This window comes from Macaca nemestrina, chromosome 15, assembly GCF_043159975.1.
Source record: "Macaca nemestrina isolate mMacNem1 chromosome 15, mMacNem.hap1, whole genome shotgun sequence".
NCBI classification, from domain to species: Eukaryota; Metazoa; Chordata; class Mammalia; order Primates; family Cercopithecidae; genus Macaca; species Macaca nemestrina.
This window is the reverse complement of record NC_092139.1, coordinates 10291163-10315276: the sequence shown is the minus strand read 5'-3', so window position 1 is coordinate 10315276 and position 24114 is coordinate 10291163. Positions and strand designations below refer to the sequence as shown.

General features: G+C 40.9%; 1 protein-coding gene across 2 annotated transcripts in view; it reads left to right on the top strand.

Moving 5' to 3' along the window:
• Positions 1-581: 581 nt before the first annotated feature.
• The window catches only part of LOC105470641 (docking protein 5), a 174025-nt gene continuing 150492 nt past the window's right edge, over positions 582-24114 (top strand). Inside the window, exon 1 of one of the 2 annotated variants that reach the window (XM_011722802.2) lies at positions 582-1065. In XM_011722802.2, the coding sequence (XP_011721104.1) occupies positions 1000-1065 (66 nt within the window). In that variant the 5' untranslated portion in view covers positions 582-999. Of the gene's footprint in view, positions 1066-1125; positions 1239-24114 lie in introns of those variants that run through there. The other variant, XM_011722803.2, reaches the window with a different exon arrangement.

Genomic DNA, 24114 nt, shown 5'->3' with positions numbered 1-24114 from the left:
TTGATAACCACAAGGATTTACTGAGCACTTGCTCTAGGGTCAGGCTTTGGGGACAAACAGTGATGAGGTCAAGTCTCAGCCCCCTGGGAAACACATTCAGGCGGGAAAGACAGGCTCAAACAGGGAAACTGTGGCAAATGATACCAGCGAGGGCTGGGTCCCTGACACCAAGGAAACCCAAGGGCGCATTTAGATAAGGCCGTGACAATATCGCTCTCCTCAGATGCCAAGGTCAAGGCGAGTCGCGGCAACACCATCTCCCCAGACACACACGCAACATCGGCCCTTCTCGGGGAAAGAGCAGGGGCTGAAGGGAGAGGCGGGGTAGGCGGCGGCTGGAAAAAAGTGAAATTTCCTCTCCTCCTAAGTCACCGGAGCGAGGAGAGCGGGCGCTATCTCCGTAGGCTGTGGGCGAGGTGCAGGGGCGGGGGGGGGGGGGGGGCACGCTCTGGGTCTGCCAGGAGGGGAGGGATCGGAAGGGGAAGCGGGGAGGGAAAGGTGGGTGGGAGGCGCGGGGAGCGCGTTCCAAGGCGGCTGCTCGCGGGTGGCCGCAGCCCGGTGCTGGGACTCGCGCGGCTCCTCCTCTCAGTCCCCCACCCCTTCCTCCTCCTTCCTCTTCCTCCTTCCTCCTCCTCCTCCTCCTCCTTCTCCTCCTCCTTCTCGGCCCCGGGAGGAGGCAGGGCTGGATCCCTCAGCCGCCGCCGCTCCTCCTCCTGGCAGGCCGGCCGCGAAGTCAGCTGACGCCGGCGCTCCAGCCTCGCCTCCCCGCGCCGCGCTCTGCGCTCCCCGAAAGTGGCTGCAAGCTGGACGCCCACTCTCAGGGTTGGGGGGACAGAGAAAGTGATGTGCGTCTTCTAAAGCCTCGCCCAGCGCCGCCGAAGCAGCTTCACCTCTCCAACTTTCTCCCACCGACTGCTTGTCTTGACCCTGCCCTCCACCCTCCCCAAAGCCACTTCGGGTGCGCGCTCTTGGGTAAAGGGGGGTCACCGGCTGTCTGGGATGGCTTCCAATTTTAATGACATAGTGAAGCAAGGGTACGTGAGGATCCGGAGCAGACGCCTCGGGGTGAGTATCGATCCTCTCCGTGTTGCTGTTCGCCGGTTCGATTGTCTCTTTCCTGAGCCAGCATCCCTGGAGGGTGGACGGAGAGTCCCCGGCCGCGGGCCGGAGAATTACGCGGTGGCTTTCTCAGCCGAAACCCGCGTCTCCGGGGCTGTCACTGTAAGGCCAGCGTCTAGGTATGTAATGGATCTATCTTTATCTCTTGGATGACTTGGCTTTCTGATGGTGGCCGCGTGTTGGGCTTCAGTAGCCACTGGAGCCCATCTACTCGAAATAAATATTTCTCGGTAGCCATGGAAGTTGGAGCTGAGAAACCCGGGCGGGGGTGCCTGCCGGATGCCCCCGGTTCCCCTCTTTTCCCACTCGCCGCCAACTTAACTTTTCCGGGGGATGGACTGGCCGGTTGAGAAGGAGGACACGCGTACTCGGTGTGAAAGAGGTCACGAGCCCTCTGACCCCAGGGAGAGATTTCTGCCAAGTGTAAGGTGTCTTTGGACTCCCCCGCCTCTGTCCCAGGTGTCGTGTCAACGGCGGTGCGGGCTGGCCTCTGACCGGGGCCAACTGGAGTAGATACTTGAATCTGGATTTTCCCTGGTTCGAAGCCGGGGTGGTGGATTTCTGTTGCTGTGATACACCCTGGAGGTCCAGGGGAGGGTTATTTACGTGGAACCTAATACCTGGCGTAGCGCAAGTGCTCCCTACATAGGTCCTGAAAGGAAGAATGAATGAATCTTAGGGCACTTGGGGACGGATGTTGACACAGGCGAGCTGCTTTCTTAAAACTCCCTCTCTTTCGCCCCTTTCTCTCTGGCTCTTCCCTGGAGGAGGCTTCAAGAGAGAACCCACCCTTCCTCTCCTTGGGCCTGAATGATGGTGAAAGAATTCTTGAGAGAAAGGGGAGAGACTGGAATGATTTTTTTTTATTTCCTAAAAATTTCAAACTAGGTCCCTCATTTCTCTTTGCCTCCTATCAAGTGTTGTCGCTGTTTTAGTTGATCCTGTGCGTCTGGGCCAGACATAGCGGGTGAAAACTGGGGGTGGGGAGGTGCGGGGGTGGGGAGGGGAGAGAAAATATCCTTTAGTGTAATGCCTGAAATAATTGTAATGTCAGTAATCGTGTGGAATGCCCCTATTGATAGTGATAAATTGAATAACTTTCTCTACAAATATGTGTCATTTGGCATCTTTCTCTTACTTAGTCTTTGGACTGTTTTAATGTGCCAGATACTTCTACTGAAAACTGAAAAGAAATTTCACAGTAGTAAACTCAGCTAGAGAGGGAAGCCCTGTGGGGAGGAACAGCCACAATTATTATAAAACTCTTGCTTAATTCGTTTTGGTCTTTTTCTTTTCTTTTCTTTTTTTTCCCCTGCTGGTGACCATGTTTTAGCAATTATGTCCTGTGTTATTGTGAATATATACATATGTAATTAGGGAGAGATGCAACAGAACTCACCATTTCCATCAGCTCTGCCAAAGTTTCCTTGGTTTTCTTTTCTGCTATGCAAATATTCTCATCTGCAAGAACACCCATTGTTGGGGTACTTTACTGAGTGACTCCCATGTAAGGGGTAAACAGTAATAGGAACTTTCTATTTTTGGTATGCTTATAGGCTGGCCAACTGTTACAATTTTAAGGGGTGTAAGTTAAAAAAAACCCCACCATTCTAATTTAGCTTGACTCCATCATGTCAATGGAAGGAATTGGGACGAGACATCCATTCTCTGTTAGGGAGCATTGCAATGGGAAGAGGACATGCATTATTAATGCACAAAATATGAATTATTCATAAGGATCAGAGTTTATGCCAAATTGTGACACATGGTAATTTATTTGAAAGACTGGTTACCGTCACTTTCTTGTTTGTGGTAACTGAGATTATTTTTTGTAAATTATTACAATTGACACAACATAGCCCTATGTGTGCGCCAACATTTATGGACGGATATTTGAAGCAGAAGGAACAGAAATACAGTTTAGTTTGTATTTGTTTTATATTTTATAACATTTTGGATGCTAGTGAGCAGTATAGTTTCTCAAGATTTATTCTTTTTGTCTGTGCTCACATTCAGACTTCAGAATATCTATCGAATTATGGTTATTGCTCATGGAGAGAAAAGGTCAAAAATATGATCAAATAAATCTGGTCTTATTTGTTAGCATTGGTTTTCTCGCCAGTTAATTTTAAAAATATGCTTATGGTATGATTTACAAAAGAGGCTCATTACATAGTTGCCAGAACACAGTGCAAACCAAAGTTTTAATGGAGGCTGCAAATACTGGTCAAGGATGCTGTAGGGAATTGGCATGGGGACCATTTGTCCACAGGAAGGAATGTTAGTGGTGTTAATCTAGGCTACATATAGCCTAGAACAGTATGGGACATGTATATTCTATGAACATGTGCAAGTCTCAAAGAGAGGTAGGGCATTTGTTTTGTCTAGAACAATACGCACTTGGTAAGTTCCTGCTGAAATATGCACTGAACTATATAGTGCATGGATGGTCTTGCCATTTATAACCTTCTTTAGGAACTAATACAACAGCAGTTTTATTAGTGGAATCCAGACCATGTTTGGGAGGGTTTATTATTAAATACAAAAACATTTCATGGTAAGCAGCTGTTCCTTGTGCCGAGGAATAAATGCTTCTTCAGATTTGGAGAAAGGGAAGGGAACGCATTCTACTTCTATTGCTTGTTGACTTTTGACCTTTCTTAGCCTCAGTTTTCTAGTCTGTACAATGAATACTATTTAGTGATGTTCTTGGGAGCATTAAATAAGATATTTGTGAAAATGCAATGAAAGTCTAGAACATTGATTCTACTTGTATCTTTTTTTTAATCAAAGATGAATTAGGATTGGTAGACGGATACAGAAATTATCTATTTCCTTCTCTTTGTATGTAGAAGTGTACAAAGGCATAACTGTTTATGCAGTTCCATATTTTTTCAATGGATGAAACTTTTACATATTATATACATATATGTGTATGTGTGTATTTTTATACATAGGAATAAATATATACATACAACATATGTATATATTGTATAATATATAATATACATATGTATTTATACATGTGATTTTTTAACAGGATGGGAAACGTTCTAAAAACATTCCCATCCAAATGGGTGACAGATAAGTGCTCACCTTCATTTGAAATCCTAAAGAGTTTAAATGATTAAACAATCAACTATGTATAGATTTATTCTCTTCTTTAAATATCAAAAAGCTTAATGAAATACGATTCATTTAACTCAAGAGTTTCAATATCTTTACATCTGTATTCCCCAGCTTAATCCCCATTGGTTCCTGGAGGTCTCCAGCTGTGCCCTAGGTACCAAATTTGTTCAGGAATGTCGATGTTACTATTTGGGGGGCTGGGGGCAGGAGGGAAGCAGCTGTCTATAATTATCTGACTAATCCACAAAATGCACTAAAAATTTCTTTTTAGGGGAGAGGCAAATCAGGCAATTTGTACGACATTAACCTGCTGAATGTGTGACTTAGATGGCATCATATAACAGTTCTCACTTCGTTTCTTTCCTTGCAATGGAGAGGATTTTCCATCAATCATTGTCATGGCTTGCCCACAGTGCAAGTTCAGAATGGAAACTCGGGTCTATTTATCTACACACAATCCCTCAGTTTCTTGCCTTTAAGTGACATTTCTGCGCTCTTGTCTACCAAGGACTTATCAGCTTGGACCTCTTCTCTGACCTCCACTCATGTAAATTCTCCTGTCTACCTCACATCTCCACTTGGATGACTCACAGACTTGCTGCTCCTAGAGTCCTCTCCATCTTAGCCACTAGAGGTCCCAGCATTTTGGTTGCAAAGGGAAACATCACAAGCAAACCTTGGTGTCATTTCACTCTTCTCCCCTCATCTCCCACCCCTACAGGCAATCCATCAGGAGATCTTGTGGGCTGTATCTTTGAAATATATCTAGAATCCAGCTGTCACCTCACACTATCCACTGCTACCACCCTGGTCCAAACCCTCTTCATCTCCTCCCTGTAACATTGCAACAGTCTTCTAATTTGACTTTCTGCCTACACTCTTGCTCCCACCAGTGCCTTCTCAATACGGCAAAGTGTTCCTTTGGAAATGTAAGAAAGGTCATGTCACCTGGCTGCTGAAGCTGTCAGAGGCGTGAGAACCAGAGCAACTCTATCTTAAACAGGAGCTGGGTAAAATAAGACTGAAACCTACTGGGCTGCATTCCCAGATGGTGAAGGTATTCTAAGTCACGGGATGAGATAGGAGGTCAGCACAAGATACAGGTCAGAAAGACCTTGCTGATAAAACAGGTTGCAGTAAAGAAGCCGGCCAAAACCCACCAAAACCAAGGTGGCCATGAGACTGACCTCTGGTTGTCCTCACTGCTACATGGCGCCACCCCCACCAGTGCTATGACAGTTTACAAATACCATGGCAACGTCAGGAAGTTACCCTATACGTTCTAAAAAGGGGAGGCATGAATGATCCATCCCTTGTTTAGCATATCATCAAGAAATAACCATAAAAATAGGCAACCAGCAGCCCTTGGGGCTCCTTCGTCTGTGGAGTAGCCATTCTTTATTCCTTTACTTTCCTAATAAACTTGCTTTCACTTTATGGACTTGTCCTGAATTCTTTGTTGTGAGAGATCCAAGAACCCTGTCTTGGGGTCTGGATGTTATCCCTTTCTGGTAACAAAACCATTGGTGACTTTTCATATACTGCAGAGAAGTCGTACAATGGGCCATGAGGCCCTGTGCTGCCCCAGAACCCTTTCTTTTACTCCCAGTTATCTTCTCCTGGCTTGCTCTCTCGCCTCCTTCGGCCTTTTCTCAGCTGCTACCTTTTCAGTGAGGGCTTTCAGGCCTCTATCTATCTATCTATCTTTTTTTTTTTTTTTTTTTTGACGGAGTCTCGCTTTGTTTTCCAGGCTGGAGTGCAGTGGTGTGATATCGGCTCACAGCAGCCTCTGCCTCCTGGGTTCAAGCAATTCTCCTGTCTCAGCCTCCTAAGTAGCTGAGATTACAGGCATGCGCCACCATACCCAGCTAATTTTTCTGTTTTTAGTAGAGACGGGCTTTCACCATGTTGGCCAGGCTGGTCTCGAACTCCTGACCTTGAGATCCACAAGCCTTGGTCTCCTAAAGTGCTGGGATTACAGGCGTGAGCCACTGCGCCTGGCCTCAGACCACTCTATTTTATTTCTTCTCCCTCTCCTTTCCTTCTTTCCCTGCCCCTTTTTCTCCCTAGACTTATTACCCCCTCCCTCATTTATTTTTGTATTGTCTATATACTGCCTAGGACGTGTGAGGCTTCATGAGGGCTGGGGACTTGTTTCTGTCTTCTTTAATCGTAGCTATACCCCAGTGCCTAGTACGGGGCCCAGCACAGAGTGGGCATTTGATGAAGATTTGTGGAATAAATTAATGACCCCATCACTGTGTAGTGGCTTAAGAGCATAGGCTCTGACATGTGACTGTGCTAAAATCCTAACTCACTGGCTGGTTATGTGACTAGAACATAGGCTCTGACATGTGACTGTGTTAAAATCCCAACTCACCTAATAGATGGGTAGTAAGAGCTTAACACGTAGTAAGAGCTTAACATAAAGAGCTTAACACAATGCTTGACACAGTAAAAACCCAATTAATGTTTATTAGGGCTCTCACTCCTACTTCCAGTGTGGTTAGAGACAATGACACTTAACTGGTTATTATTTTCACTGTTTCTACTGCAATTGTTCTTATCCTCAAAGAACTTTTTTTTTTTTTTAGTTAGGAAAACAAACTTAGTACAAGTACCAAATGTTGCTTGGCATTGATGGTTGATATAGAAGGAATTTATAAGATTTCACCTTTATAAGATTTTTTAAGATTCTACACAAATGGCAGAGATATGGAATAAGGAGAAGTACCTCTTCAGGTAACTTCAATATGAGTGAATTTACTGGACTAGGAGGTATTTTTGTTAACTTGGGGACTGTTTTCTTTTGTGGCAGAGAAGAAATCTTAAAAATTGGTCAGCTCATGTACAGGTTTTAAAAATAAACATTTTCTAACTCTTTCACTTATAGTTTTACCTGACCTGGTATGCCACAAAGGCTTTCATGTTGCATTTGGGGTTTTTAGATTTAAATGTTCAGGAATCCATGCATTTTTAATGGTACCATGACTAAGTTATAGTCATGATATGAAAATTATACTAATAGAATAAACTCATATACTACTTTTTTTCTTTTGAGATGGAGTCTCGCTCTGCTGCCCAGGCTGGAATGCTCTGGCGCGATCTCAGCTCACTGCAGCCTCCATCCCCGGGTTCAAGCAATTCTCCTGCCTCAGCCTCCTGAGTAGCTGGGACTACAGGCACGTGTCACTACAGCCGGCTACTTTTGGTATTTTTAGTAGAGACAGGGTTTCACCACGTTGGCCAGGCTGGTCTTGAACTCCTGACTTCTGATGATCCATCCGTCTCAGCCTCCCAAAGTGCTGGGATTACAGCCATGAGCCACCGCGCCCAGCCTCATCATATGCTGTTTTTATTTAAGTATATATATGCACATGCACATATGAACTCATGCAACTGTTCAGTAAGATATGTGAAGTTTAGTTACTCTTTAAGAACAAGAGGCTTTGGGATAACTTTACCAGTAGGGAAATTTATGGCCAGATAGACTGCGTATATATACATGCATCCGTCAGGATGACTCAATTATTTTGGCTTCATTTGAATCAGCTTCGTTGACATGGTTTCCGTGTCAGAAGGGTTTTCCAGCTGGTATTTCGGTCATCTTCATCTGATTGTCCACGTGGATCATATGATTAATTGTGCATAAAATCAGCCTTGACATCATCATCCCCAAAACTGATTTAAGCAAAGAGTAGCCAATTTAGTGACTTTGCATATAGACATAAACCAAATTAGTGATATGATTTTCCTCACATCTGCCAATGTATTTTCGAAATCATATTTATTAGAAGACTAGAGATATTTATTTTTAAAGCAGCTTTGTAATTTTTGTGGGGAATTGTTTGGTATTTTAAGAACTTAGTTTTCCTTGGAATATCTTTTCTTTCATTTATTTTATCATTCCTCAAATATTTCTTGAGTACCTATTTGTGTTAAGCTTAATGTAAGCCACCTTAAAAAGGCAGATACAATCACCATCCTCAAGGAGTTGACAATTTAATTTTGGATTTGTGTTATTAACAAGAGATTAATGTATCACCATAAAGAGGAATGAATCTGAGTAACAGGTCAAGTATTGAAGTGAAAAGATGCCCGCGGATATTTTTCTATTCTATTTTTGTGAAGTGAGGAAGGACAAGTTTGATTTTTCTCTTACTCTAGGAATTTGATCCTAGTGGGGTGGAAATTAAACCTTTGGAGATTCTAAGCTCTCAAGTGATTATGGTGCCTCCCTCCTGCAACTGCCGTTCCTGTGAAATTCAAAATAAAATTGTGAGTTTAGAAATGCCATATGATATATGTGAATCTTTAAATTAAAATAGCTTCTTTCTAGCATGCAGATGGCTAAATTTTGAATAAGTATTTGAGAGCTGATTTTTACAGAGCAGTTGTGGGGGCTGTCTTTATTTTACTAGTGTTCTCACCCTCTATTTATGCCCTGGATCCCAGAGAACAAACATGTTAACTGTGTGTCTTGTGTGCTTAAGCCGAGTTGTTAACTAGGCTCCAGGGAGAGGATGCAGGTGACTTTTCTGAGACAATGTATTGCAGCTTGTATGAGATTCTTACAGAAGTCTGGTCTTCCCTGCCCCAGCCTCTCCCATTTCCCACCCACTATGCCTTCTTAAAGATTAAGATCAGGCTGGGCATGGTGGCTTACATCTGTAATCCCAGCACTTTGGGAGGCTGAGGCGGGTGGATCACCTGAGGTCAGGAGTTCTAGATCAGCCCGGCCAACATAATGAAACCCTGTCTCTACTAAAAATACAAAAATTAGCCGGGCATGATGGCAGGCGCCTACAATCCCAGCTACTCGGGGGGGCCGAGGCAGGAGAATCCCTTGAACCCAGGAGGCAGAGGTTGCAGTGAGCTGAGATCCCGCCACTGCACTCCAGCCTGGGGAACAAGAGCGAGACTTTGTCTTAAACAAAAGGAAAAGCTTAAGATCAATATTTCATTATTTTAAATGAATTTTTATTTTAGATAATTGTTATGTTCATATGTATTTGTAAGAAATAATATGGAGAGATATTCCATGCCATTTACCCACTTTCTCCCCAATGGTAACATCTTTCGAATTTGTAGGACAATATAACAGCCAAGATATTGACAGTGATACAGTTGAGATATAGAACATTTCATTCCCTGGAGGCTCCTTCACAGTCTTCTTATATAGCTGCCTCTCCTGCCCCTGTCCCCCATATCCCTAATCCCCTGACAACCACTAATCTGTTTTCCTTTTGTCATTTTGTCATTTCAAGATTATTATGTAAAAATGGAGTCCAGGCTTGGTAGCTCATTCCTGTCATCCCAGGACTTTGGGAGGCCAAGGCAAAAGGGCCACTTGAGCCCAGAAGTTTGAGACCGGTCTTAGGCAACATAGTGAGACTGTCTCTACAAAAAACAAAAATAGAAAATTAGCCAGGAGTGGTGGCACATGCCTGTAGTGCTAGTTACTTGAGAGGCTGAAGTGGGAGGATCACTTGAGCCTGAGAGGTTGAGGCTGCAGTGAACCGTGATCATCCCACTCTACTTCAGCCTGAACAACAGAGCAAGATGAGACTCTGTCTTAGAATTTTCAAAAAAAAAGAATATTATGTAGGCCGGGCATGGTGGCTCATGCCTGTAATCACAGAACTTTGGGAGGTTGAGCTGGGCAGATCACAAGGTCGGAAGTTTGTGACCAGCCTGACCAACATGGTGAAACCCTGTCTCTACTAAAAATACAAAAATTATTCGGGCGTGGTGGTGTGTGCCTGTAATTCCAGCTACTCTGGAGGCTGAGGTGGGAGAATCGCTTGAACCTGGGAGGTGGAGGTTGCAGTGAGCAGTGGAGGTTGCGGTGAGCCGAGATCGTGCCATTGCACTGCAGCCTGCGTGATAAGAGTGAGACTCCCTCTCAAAAGAAAAAAAAAAAAAAGTAATATAAAAGAACCATACAGATGTAACCTTTGGGGATTGGCCTTTTTAAAAACTCAATATAATCCCCTGAGATTCGTTCAGGTTGTTGTGTGTATGAGATTGTTCTTTTTTCTTGCTGAGTAGTGTTCCATGGTGTGTATGTAGTTTGTTTAGACACTCACCTGTTGAAGGACGTGGGTTGTTTCTGGTTTTTGGCTATCATGAGTAAAGCTGATATACTAATGTCTGCATTTGTGCAGAGATTTTCATGTGAACATAAGTTTTCATGCCTCTAGGCAAATGTCCAGGAGTGCAATTGCTGGGTTGTAGAGTTGTGTCTAGTTTTTAAAGAAACTGCTGAGCTGTTTTCTCACAGAGGTCGTACCATTTTACATTCACATCAGCAACGTGTGAGTGATCCGGTTTTTCTGCGTCCTTGCCAGCATTTGGTGTCGTCACTGTGTTTTATCTTAGCCATACTTCTAGATGTGTCGTGGTATCTTATTGTGGTTTTAATTTGCATTTTTGTAAAGGGTAGCAATGTTGAACATCTTTTCATGTTCCTGTTTGCCATCTGTATACCCATTTCAGTGAAATGCCTGGATTGCTTATTTTGTAACGGTTGAGTTTTGAAAGTTCTTCATATATTCTAGACATCAACCCCTTTTAGATATGTGATTTGCAGGTATCTTCTCTCTCTCTTGCCTTGCCAGCCTAATATCCTGAAGATGTTTTAATTTTTTTTGTAAGTGTTATAGTTTTATCTTTTATATTTAAGTCTGTTATCCATTTTGAGTAATTTTTGTATAAGGTGTGCATTTCAGGTCAAGGTTATGCCTATGGACACACAGTTACTCCAGCACTTTTTTGAAAAGGTTGTTTTTTCTTTCATTGAGCATTTTTATGTGTGTCTTTGCCTGGGCCCTCTATTCTGTTCCATTGTTTTATATGCCTTATATATGTACAGTGATATGTCTATATATGTCTGTATTTGTAACTATACAATAAGTCTTGAAATAGGGCATACTGATCCCTCTCAGTTTATTCTTTTTCAAAATTGTTTTAGCTATTCTATTTCCTTTGCCTTTTAATATAAATTTTTAAATAATGTCTATAACTACTAGAAATCTTCCTGGGACACTGTCTCATTCTACACACATACACATATACAATTTAATTTGTGCATTAGTTTTTTTTTTTTTTTTGTGGTGGAAATAGCATAAGTTTGAGACTCACATTTTAATTTGGGTCTCAGCTTGGCTGCTTATTGGTTCTGTGGCCTAAGGGAAAATTGCTTATTCTTTCTGATCTTTACCTTACTTATATATGAAAAATGAGGATAATATATGAAAGATGAGTATACCAGGCTCTTAATCCTGTGCCTGAATCATAGTAGAAACTCAGTGAGTCATACTACTGATTTTTATTTTTTATTGGTAAGAGGTTGAAACGATATTTTTAGTTTATTGTCTGTAAGAACCATGGCCTGGTGGAAATTAATTCACTCATATTCCAGCGGAAGAGTCATGTTTTTGATAATAAAAAATAAGGTTGCATTCTGTCTTCCTCTTAGTGTTGACTTCTGTGATATATTTTTGTAATATTGGGTTTGTTTAGGAGCCTCCAGTGAAATCCTATCTTAGAACATAAAGACTTGAATGTATTAGCCAAAATGGCAGACCTTTGATTAAAAGACTGGCCACAGTATTTTTACCTGTTAACTCTAACAGGTTTGTCCAAATGTGAGATTTATATGTCTGGAGAGAGAATTTTATGGTAGTAAACAACATTCAATCATAAAATGAGAAAAAGTGTTATTTATTGCTCAACATATCTCAAAGAGTTGGTGACTACTAGGACTTTTCCTAGAGGGGACCATCCTAACTTAGGTGCGGAGTGTTCAGGCTGCCAGCATCATGTTTCGTTGCATTAATTAACTTTATATGATGTTAAATTTTACATTTTCTTTCAAGTGACACTGGTTTCCAATTTCAGGTAAGAATGTGTGCTTCCTCTTTAAATAAGGCTTATTTATTTAAAAAAGTAAAGTAACTTAATTCATGTTAACTTACAGCGCAGGTATTATATGACCATGCAGTGGCAAAAATTTTGGAGGCAGGTGATAGTACACAGAGGCAGTGCAAATCCAAAGGGTGCAGGGCTGAAGTTTGGGAAACTGCAGACCAGTGTACTTATTTTTTAAAATAGCTTTTCTAAAATATCTTTGCTTATAGCTGCTCTATGTCATCATTTTATATAAATAACTTAAAAATTAGGTGCTTAGGGAAAAAACTCCTGTGTACCCAATACCATCATCTTACAAAACTTTCCTCTGATATCACCATGTGTATGTCACTTCTCACCCCCCAAAAACTGTACAACCTTATTTTGGTTTTGCCCAAGCCCTTGTTTTTCCTTCCCTTCATTCAAATGTACAATGGATACTGCTGTGATTAATACAAAGAAAAACTAGCAAGTCTCGTGAATGGACTAACTCAAATTAGTTAAAACACTGGTATTGAGTTCAATGCTTTTATTTAATACAAGTTTTCATGTTTAGAAGAACAATTCAACTCTTAGAATTCATTTTATTATCTTAACACCATACATTCATTCAATAAAAGAAATTTATTTTCCAAACTTTTAAGAAATCATACTTATTTGAATCCCCTCTTTATATACTAATTTCTCAGTTTCCAGGTTTCTTTCCACCAAAGTGCAGAAATTTTGGCTAATCCGTGAAAAAGTCACTTTTTGAGTCTGGGTTCCATTCCACTAGCAGTGGCCTCAAATGTGGAAGTTATCACGAACCTAGTCTAGTCTTCAGCATCCATTAATTCAATGTGGTGTAAAGTGAAGTTGGATAGGAATCTTTCCAAGAAAGTTTGTCCTCTTGGAGAAGTCTTCACTAGTTTGAATCCATCTTGTCCATTAACTGGCTGCTCTTACTTCTGATTTTCTCCTGGCTGGCTGTCTCTTGGCATCCATATTCCTGCCTCAGAATGACTTGCCTTGACTACAACATTTGAAGTTGACTCCTCACATTCTTCTAGAACATCACCTAATTTAATTCATGTATAGAACTTAACAATTTTTTAATATTTGCTGCCATTTGTTCTCTTCTTTTTCTGTTTCTCTGTTTCTATATACATTCTTTTTTTCTTGTTTTTCTTCTGTAAGAAAGGGAATGAACAAGATAGCCAAAGTCCTTGGCCTCATAGAACTTACTCTAAGAGATATAAGTTTTATCTTACATATATTATTTGCTTATGTATCCTTCCTTCCTTCCTTCCTTCCTTCCTTCCTTCCTTCCTTCCTTCCTTCCTTCCTTCCTTCTCTTCCTCCCTCCCTCCCCTCCCCTTCTGCCTTCCCTTCCCTTCCTTTCTTTTATTATTAAATATGTGCATGAAGTAGGTGTTATTTTATGCCCATTTTACAAATGATTTACATCTTAGAGTAAGTTCTCTGCGGCCAGGGACTTTGGCTATCTTGTTCACTGCTGTATCCCCAGGTCATAGTCCTTAGTACATTCTTGATATTTGTTGATTGAATGGATGAATGGTTTTACTTCCTGTCAGAAGAATGGAACGGTGTATTCAGATGTGAGAAGACAAATAGAAAACTGTGCCTATATCCCATCTCATTTTGCAGTAGATTCGTTTCTGAGCAGTAGAACGTTTTAGAATTTCTCATAGTTGTTTATATATAATCTGCAAATTCATAATCAGGAAATACAGCAATTAATATCAAAGGTTTGGATTTACTCCATTAAAATTAAATTTTATTTGATTTCTTTTGGAGTAGGTAATAGGTACACTTGGTATAAAATTCGAGGATACAAAGTTTATACACTGAAGAGTAGAGTTTCCTTTCATCTCCATTTCCTAGAATCATCTAGTTCCCTTTTTCAGAAACAACCACTGTGAATAGTTTCTTCCAGAATAGTCTATATATAAGTAATTTTGTGTGTGTGTGTGTGTGTGTGTGTGTGCATGTGTGTGTCTGTATGTGCGTTTGCATGCAATTTTTACTTATATAGTCTTCTGAGCCATGGATTTTTTATTTAGTGATATATCATAGTTTTGAATAATTTGATAGGATTCCCCTGTATGGATATATCTTATTTGATTATTTATTGATTCTTCTTTCCTTCCTTCCTTTTATTTGTTAAATATGTGCATAAAGTAGGTGTTATTTTATGCCCATTTTACAAATTATGAAACTGAGATACTAAGAGGTTAAGTTTTCGGCCAACTCACACAGTCTTACGTGTCAGAGCCTGGGTTCAAATCCACTGTCTTTCTCTTTCATGGAACATTGGGGTAAATCCATTTTTTTCCCCTCTGTTACAAACAGTGCTACAGACTACCCCTCATCACACCCAGTGGAGATCCTGGAGGTGAATAAATTCTTAGAAGAAGTGGGACTTATTGTTCCAAGGGTATTCACATGTAGAATTTCATGAAAGTTGCTTTGGAGGATGTTCTCCAGCAATGTACAAGAAAGCCCATTTCCTCTCATTTTGTCACATTACGCCCAAGAGCTTTTTCAACGTTTTGTCAGTCTACTAGGTGAGAAATGGACTCATTTGTGTATAGATTTCCCTGACTTGAGGCTGAGTTTTAGGGCATTTTATAATTAGAATCTTTTCAGTTGTACAGGTTTTTTTGTTTTAACAGTAATATTTACTCAACTCAAAAAGTAGTTATTTAGTGAACATTTAGAAACATATAAATCATAATTTACTTTCTTAAAACACACATTCCTGGGAAATGGCTCTATGGAAATATTTTACCTAGAAGATAGGATAAATTATATATTAGCTGTTACTGTATTTATTTTTACTCTAAAAATTAAATTATGAATGTGCACTTTTGATAAATGTATGTTGAATGAAATGATACATATATACATACACATACATATATACATACATACGTATATACATTTTAAATTTAATCAGATAAATACATATTGACTAATGCAGCTCAGTCTATATTCTTGGTCAATCTTATAAAATACTTCGAGTGTGTCTAGCTGTGTGGCAGGAGTGGGAGGGTAGGGGATGATGTGATTCTTTGTACTGAGTGCTAGATATAATTTCTGAATATTGCATTTATGTTGTTCCTAGGTATCTGGTATCTTGAGACTCTCTTTTCCTTTCTCTCTTATTTTTGTTTTTATTTTTTGAGATGGAGTGTTGCTCTGTCGCCAGGCTGGAGTGCTGTGGCGTGATCTTGGCTCACAGCAACCTCCACCTCCTGTGTTCAAGCAATTCTCCTGCCTCAGCCTCCCGAGTAAGTAGCTGGGACTACAGGCGCACACCACCATGCCAAGCTAATTTTTGTATTTTTAGTAGAGATGGGGTTTCACCATGTGGGTCAGGATGGTCTCGATTTCTTGACCTTGTGATCCGCCCGCCTCGGCCTCCCAAAGTGCTGGGATTACAGGCGTGAACCACCACACCCAGCCTCCTTTCCTTTCTCTCTAAGCTCTGGCCACATCAGCTCCTTTTCACTCTTCAAATGATGAACTCTTTTCCGTCTATGTCTTTGCCGTCTCATGCTTCCCTTTGTCAGTAATGTTCTTCCATGGCAGGCTCTGACCTCATTGTCAGGTCAAAAGTCCCCTGCCCAGAGAACTGTTTGACCATTCAATCTCAGATGGTCTCCTTCAGGTATTCTCTGTCTCTCTCCCTTTTAATTGCATGCAGGATCATGCCTCACAATGGTAATGATTTCTTAAATTATTCATTTCTTTGTTGCTTGTTTCTTTTAGTAACCACAAGCACTGAGCGTGTCTTTGTCTGTTTTGTTCATGGCTGAATTCTTAGTGGCTAGAATACTATCTGAGCACACAGTAGGTGCTCAATAAATAAAGTGAGGCCGGGCGCGGTGGCTCAAGCCTGTAATCCCAGCACTTTGGGAGGCCGAGACGGGCGGATCACGAGGTCAGGAGATCGAGACCATCCTGGCTAACACAATGAAACCCCGTCTCCACTAAAAATACAAAAAAATTAGACGGGCGTGGTGGCGGCGCCTGTAGTCCCAGCTACTCGGGAGGCTGAGGCAGGAGAATGGCGGGAACCCGGGAGGCGGAGCTTGCAGTGAGCCGAGATCGCACCACTGCACTCCAGCCTGGGCGACAGAGCGAGACTCCGCCTCAAAAAAAAAAAAAAAAAAAAAAAAAAAAAAGTGAAAATTGAAAACCTGAAATAACATCTTGCATGTTAAATTATGAAAGAGGTGAGTCACCCTAGCATAGTATGCATACACGTCAAGACATTCATACATGTCAAGAAATTGCAAAAGGTTTGTGGAATTCTATTGTGTGATTCTTGATTCTTGTAGTCTCTTTGCAGTATCGCAGCTGCAATCCCCAGGACAGGTCAAACTGGTAGAACAGAAACCTGGCCAGGGTGAGAAGGGTCCAATTTTCACCCCTGTCCTACTTCTGGCCATCTGCTATGAGCAGACCAGGTCACTGAACTGCTTACACCTTGGCTTCCACTGCAGAAGATGGAGACAGAAATGCCTTCCCTCCTTCCCCCACCAGCTGTTCACCTCTGCACAGGAAGTGTGACTGTGGATGTGAAGAGCCTCTCAAGTACCCGGAACATTCTATTCAGTCCCAAGTGGGTCTCCCCGGCATCCCACCATTGGCTTCCTGAGTGGAAAATAGCAGAGAAAACTTGAGATTTTTCTCCAAAGTTGCCATGACTTGTATCAGATCCCAAACAACTGAATTTATTATTTCCTTTGGATTCCAAGAGTGATCTGATATTAGAAAAAGCAGAGTTTAATTTCTGGCAAAGAATGGCAAAAAATGAAAGAAAGAGAGAGAAAGTGAAAGAAAGAGAAAAAGAAAGAAAGACACAGGGAGAGAAAGAAAGAACATCGACCCACTCCACAACAAAGGATATCATATACATATATGACATAGATGTCATATTTATAAATTCATATGTCATATATATAAATTCTTTTAAATTAACCGGTATTTTATATTCTATATACATGATAGAGAAATAAAACAATGCAAAATAGGATAGAATGAAAAGAAAAGTTTTCTCCAACCCCAGACTGGTCTCACTTCCTGGGATTAGTCATTCTTAGTAGATTCTTGTATCTTTGTACAGCGATGTTTATTAGAGGCAAGCATAAAAGTGCGTGTACTTGTGTGTATATGTGTAATTTGTTTTACACACAAGAGTTCATACTATACAATCCTATTATATACTTTGTCTCTTTTAACTGATGTTGAAACACTTTTCAAACATTTTTAAGAATGGTCAATATTCATTTTTTTCCTATGTCACAATTTCTTTAATGCAGTCTACTAACAATGGACATTTTTAGGTAGTTTCCAGTTTTTGCTATATAAATAATGAGGTAGTGACATCCTGACTATACACTCATGCATACTGATACTGTATTTCTAAGATAAGTCCTAAAAAGGAAGTTATCTTACAAAGTTATGTACATTTACACTTTTGAGGAATAATACGAAATTTTCTTCAAAGAGGTTGTACCAGGTACACTCTGATAAAGAGTGCTTGTAAGAGTGTGGCTTTGTGTGTGTGCGAGCGCATGCACGCGTGTGTGTGTGTGTTTTAGGAGGAGAGAGAACAGAGAGAACAACCTTTTAAAGGATGTTCTTGGCCAGGTACGGTGGCTCACGCCTGTAATCCCAGCACTTTGGGAGGCCACGGAGGGTGGATCATTTGAGGTCAGGAGTTCAAGATCAGCCTGGTCAACATAGTGAAACCCTGTCTCTACTAAAAATTAAAAAAAAAAAAAATTAGCCAGGAGTGGTGGCGGGTGCCTGTAATCCCAGTTACTCGAAAGGCTGAGGCAGGAGAATTGCTTGACCCTGGGAGGCGGAGGTTGCAGTGAGCCGAGACTGAGCCACTGCACTCCAGCCTGGGTGACAGAGTGAGAATCTGTCCCCCTCCAAAAAAAAAAAAAAAAAAAAGAAAGGATGTGTTTGTCCATCTGTCCGTCTGCTCCTTGGTTCAATCCCCCACTCCCCAAATCTGTTCTCTTTATGGTAAATTGATCACCTAAAAATTGAACCTAATCCTATCCTACCTTTCTTACAACTTTCCAGTGCCTTCCCCCTGCACATGAATATCTCTGAAATGTACTCAGGACACTGTGTGACCCAGAGCCTGCTGCATTCACTCGCTGTGTCACACCATACTCCCCAAAATCAGTGCATAAGCCCAACACACCTCCTTTAGTTCCTCCAGTAGCCACGTGCTCTTTCCTTTGTCACCATTCTTATATCCTGTCGACTAGCAAATTCTTACTCTTACTCTTAGTTTCTCTAATTACTGCTCATCTTGAAAATCCAGGCTGGAATGTCATTGATTTGGAGTTGCTTTTTCTGACACATCCCCATCTAAATGGTAGGGTTAGCCCCTTGCTACAGGTGGATATGTAAATTTAATTAAAATTAAATACGAATGTAAAAACCCAATCCTAAGTCACACTAGCCACATTTTAAGTGATAAGTAGCCACGTACATAGTCATCAGTGGCTACTATATTGGAGAATACAGATATATTTCCAGGCTGAATGCAGTGGCTCAGGCCTGTAATCCCAGCACTTTGGGAGGCTGAGGTGGGAGGATTGCTTCAGGCCAGGAGTTTGAGACAAACCTGGGCAACTTAAGGAGACCCCCATTTCTGCACAAATTAACTTAGTTGGGTGTGGTGGCTAGCCTCTGTAGTTCTAACTACTCAGGAGGCTGCGGGGGGAGGATCGTTTAGGCCCAGGAGTTGGAGGCTGCAGTGAGCCATGATCATGCCACTGCACTCCAGCCTGGGTGACAGAGTGGGACCTAGTCTCAAAATAAAAATTAAAAATTAAACAAAATATTTCTATAGTTGTAGAGAATTCTATTGAACAGTGCTGCCCTATAGCCCTATATTACTTCTTCATGACACTCATGGCTTAAAAGTATTTGTTTTGAGAGTGTTGTTTTGATGATTTTGGCTCCATAAGCCTGTGAGCTTCACAAGGGCACAGCTTGTCTTGCTTCTTGCTTTTTCCCATATATTAAATGTTCAATAACTATCTGTTGAATGAATAAATGAGTAAATGAATTAAAGAATTCCTCCTAGCTCTTAGCTTTATTGTCGTATTCTTAATGTTCAGTGGACCTCCTGGGAAGGAGCTGGATGTTCTACACTTTTACCCATTTCCTTCAAAACTGCAGTTGGATACCTTAGCAAGACTCATTCATCTGGGGATATTTAGCCTTTCCTGTTGGGCTTGACATTTCAGAATCCATTGCTTAACTGTGGGAAGACTGACCATGACTGAGCTAGACCTGTGTGGTGATCATGCTTTTAACAGTTTGCTTCCCAGATCTCCATCCCTGTCTTAATGACTGAAGCATTCCTTCTCCCAGCTGCCTGGAGTGTGATTCAGTGACAACTTGCAGCAGAGCTGGTACTTAGTTGGGTGTGGTGGCTGGCACCTTTAGGCAAGGTAGCTTGGCCCTTGGTTCTCCCTTTATTTTACCCAATGTTCTCAAAACTAAAATGGCTCTTTAATTTTCATAAAATGGAAATTTGGTAGATCATATTTTATTTATTATCTTGTTAAAATGCCCCAGTCTCCTCAGTACATTCATACACTGAAAAAAAATCTTTGGAAGCCCTTAATGAGAGTGCATCACAGCTGACCCGTGCCCGCCCCTGACTCCCTCCAAGGTGCTGATCCTGAGAACCCTCCCCAGTCAACACCCCACATGCAGATCTCCTTGGAATCTGCTCCTGGAAAACCCAGTCTCTGGCAACCTGATGTGTCATTGCAAATCTGCAACTTTAGACCAACCTTCTAAAGAGGGATTCAAGACCTTTTGCAAGAATCGGGCTTGATTTGTTGGCCCATGGTTCTCCCTTTATTTTACCCAATGTTCTCAACACTAAAATGGCTCTTTAGTCTAATTTTCATAAAATGGAAATTTGGTAGATCATATTTTATTTATTATGTTGTTAAAAATGTCCCAATCTCCTCAGTAGATTCATACACTAAACAAATAAAAAAGAAAATCCCTTAACTGGTTCATCACATTGAATTTGCACTGGGTAAAGGGTTAGTACCAACCGTGTTTTTCTCTGGGAGGAAGAAGCTCCAAACAGTAGGCAAGATTTCTATGCCTTAAAGAAACGTTAGTTTAGCTTTTCTTCCATCAAAGGCCTAATAACAGCTCTTCCTGAGTACCTGTTTATATCACCCTGAAAAGGGAATGCTGGTTATAGCTCATTGTAGCCAGAGGGAAGAGGGATGCTTTTGTCTGTGGGGATGATTCCACTTTAATCCTGAACAGGGTATTTGGCCATCAAGTAGCCTACTGACTAAGGGGAGACAATTTTATTTTATTTTTTTCTCATAACTGTCAATTTCATTGGGCAGCTATACATATCTGGGGAATGTTTCTATAATAGATGGAATTATAGAGGTTATGCTGACAAGACAAGCAGATGTTTTGAGATTGATTAAATATTTAGAAAGAAGTAGCTGGGCGCAGTGGCTCACGCCTGTAATCCCAGCACTTTGGGAGGCCAAGGTGGGCTGATCACCTGAGGTCAGGAGTTCAAGACCAGCCTGGCCAACATAGTGAAACCCCATCTCTACAAAAATTAGCCGGGCATGATGGTGGGTGCCTGTAATCCCAGCTACTTGGGAGGCTGAAGCGGAAGAATCGCTTGAACCCGGGAGTCAGAGGTTGCAGTGAGCCAAGATCATGCCATTACATTTCAGCCTGGGCAACAGAGTGAGACTCCATCTCAAAAAAAAAAAAAAAAAATTAGAAGTACATTTCCCGGGCTCCTGGGGTACCTCTTAGTGAGATTGACAATTTTACACATAGGACTGTTCTTTATCATACAGAAGTAAATTTCTGAAGTTAAATTGATTTTAGAGTGACAGACAGAGGATCAAGTATGTGTGAAGCAGATTGGACATTTTATTGGCATTAAATTTTGAAGTTAGTTTTCAGACACAGATGAAGTTGAATATTATAAAGATGAAGAAACGACCTTTTGTTAGACTAATTGCTCTAATATTAACTCAAGAATGGGTCAACTTTCTGCAAGTTAAGGTCATGCATTCTAGGGAATTTGATCTTGATTTTAAATAGGCGTTATGAATACAAAGTTAGAAATGCCAGTTTCTCCTTTTATCTTCCAAAGGTTTTGACTGAGAAAGGCACTGGCATATTAGCTGGAGAAAGACTAATAGGAAGGATATAAGGATTATTAAAAATGTGTCTTACTATTCTCTGATCTAAAGAGGCATGCAAGTGAAGATTATATTAAATTTAAGAGAGAACATATTGGATGAATAACATCAGTTCAAGTTTTGAAATCCTTGAAAAGAAAAAAAGAGCCAGGCGCGGTGGCTCACGCCTGTAATCCCAGCACTTTGGGAGGCTGAGGTGGGTGGATCACGAGGTCAGGAGATCGAGACCATCCTGGCTAACACGGTGAAACCTCATCTCTACTAAAAATACAAAAATTAGCCGGGCATGGTGGCAGGTGTCTGTAGTCCCAGCTACTTGGGAGGCTGAGGCCGGAGAATGGCGTGAACCCGGGAAGTGGAGCTTACAGTGAGCCAAGATCGCACCACTGCACTCCAGCCTGGGCAACAGAGAGAGATTCCGTCTCAAAAAACAAAAACAACAACAACAAAAAAACCCCAGCATAAATAGACATTTAGAGTACAGAGAGATTTGATATTAACTTCTCTGATCCCTGTACTTTACTGATGGGGAAACTGAGGGCAAGTGAGATTTCATGATTTCTCCAAGATTCTGGTCTCTTAGTAACCACATCTTTAAGCTGTAAAACCTATAACCTGGTGGGTCAGAGCATAAACCTCTGTGGGAGGTGGTGGACAGGCAGATCTTCCTATACCATGGTTGCATTGTGATTCTGGACATGTTACTTAACCTCTCCTAATTTCTGTTTCCTCAGCTAAACAATGTCAATAATTATGGCTCCTGAATCACAGGGATGTCTTGAACATAATAAAATAGTTGCTGTAGAGCCTTTTCATAACATATTAGCTACTTTGAAAAGCAGATTCTGAAGTTGGGGACCATGGCTGGTTGTTCACCTGGATTCCTGAGCCCTGGAACATAGTGGGTCCTTAATGAATCAATGAATGAATACTAAAAACCAGAATGTAGAGACTCTGCTTCATGCACTATGTAGGCTAAAATTGTCATCCATTTAAATCCAATTTAAACAGTCTTACATTTGAACAACATGCCACTACTTTACTTTTGGACTATCTAGTTCTGAACTCATAATTGAAGTGTAAATTTGTGTAACATAGGCATAGGTAACACCTTCTAAATGGAGGAGTGGAAGGTGAAAAGGTGGCATAATCTGTTATGAGACCAAAAAAAAATCACCCACTAATGAGTTTGAAGTTTTCATGTTTTGCTCTATTCTATGTTACTCCATTTGCTATATCTTGTAGAAAATTGTCCTGACATATTGTGGAGTAGGAGGAAAAAAGCAAGTGTCAGAAAAGAAGGAGTTTTGGCACAAATGTGTCCACATGTATATTTCTGCATGCTTGTAGGAAAATGAAGAAAGGAAAGGCTTCTGATGGTAACTATGGTAAAGGAACTGTGTTTTCCTTGAAGGGGTGGAAGTAAGTTGAGTGGTCATTTGCTTTTGTATGTTTGTGCTTTTATATTTATTTATCTGCTTATATAGTAATCTGTATTACTTATTCATTTATACAGTGTACATTCTTAACTTTTGTAATACAATAAAACAATATTATGACCCTAATTGACCAGAGAAAAGGGACTGTTGTTGGGTGATGATTTTTTTAAATGAACCCATTTAAGTTAAAATATTTTGCAAATCCCTTCTCTATGTGATAAGGGTGTATACTCATATATTGTATTGTGTTGTCTTAAAAGACATCATCCAGTAACATCACTAAACTTTTCTCTTATGTATCTTTTGGGACCTTGGAGAGCGACAGATCATGTTCATCCATATGTAAATTAATCCATTTGTCACTTTCACTGTATATTTTGTGTTGCAGGAGAATTAGTAAGGCGGTGTTACTTCCTGCACCTTAGCATAATTACTGTGGCATTGTCAAAAACAATATAAATCTTGACATTTACAATGGAATATATTTTCCTTTAGTGACCATTACTAATGTTGTTTTAATTAAAAGCACTGATAGCCGAGGGTTTTCAGCAACATCTCTCCCACTGTCATAAACCAGAGGATTAAACTGTCTTATTTCATATCCTACTATGTTTGCCAAGGGAACAACAGCAATTCTAGTTTGTCAAAGGAGAGAAAGATGGGATTTGGATTCATCTGCTCATACATTTAAGAATTGCAGTTTGGGTCAGTGAGAGGCTGTGGTCAGATTGAGCAATTGGGAAGAGGAAGTTGGGTCATATTTTCAGAGTAAATCAAGCCGATTTGAAAATAAAATGTACCTTGATCATTTGTTTTCTTTTAATTTTTGTCACACTGCAAGTGTTGGTGTTTGCTCCTTGTGTAGCAAAATTACATTCAATATTTAAGGGCCATGATCCTGGTGAATTGTATAAAGAGCATGTTTTGTTTAGGACAATAATAGAAAGTGGGGAAGGAGAAAATCATGTTCCGTTGAGCTTATTTTATTCACGAGCTAATATTTTTACACATTTTGGCTCTTTAGCCAAAAAAGACTTTTGTCCCCCTCCGTGGAAGAATAAAGCCATCTAATTGCCACTTGTGCAGTCACTTGTAATGCAGATATAGAAATACGGAAATATTGACAGATATGAGCTATATGCATCAGCCTTCTGAGTTTGAAATTAATAATAATGAGACACTGACTAATAACTGGTTCCATACAGCACTATATGCATGTACGGGGTAAACAGTTACTACCGGTGACCCTGATTTCATGGATGAAG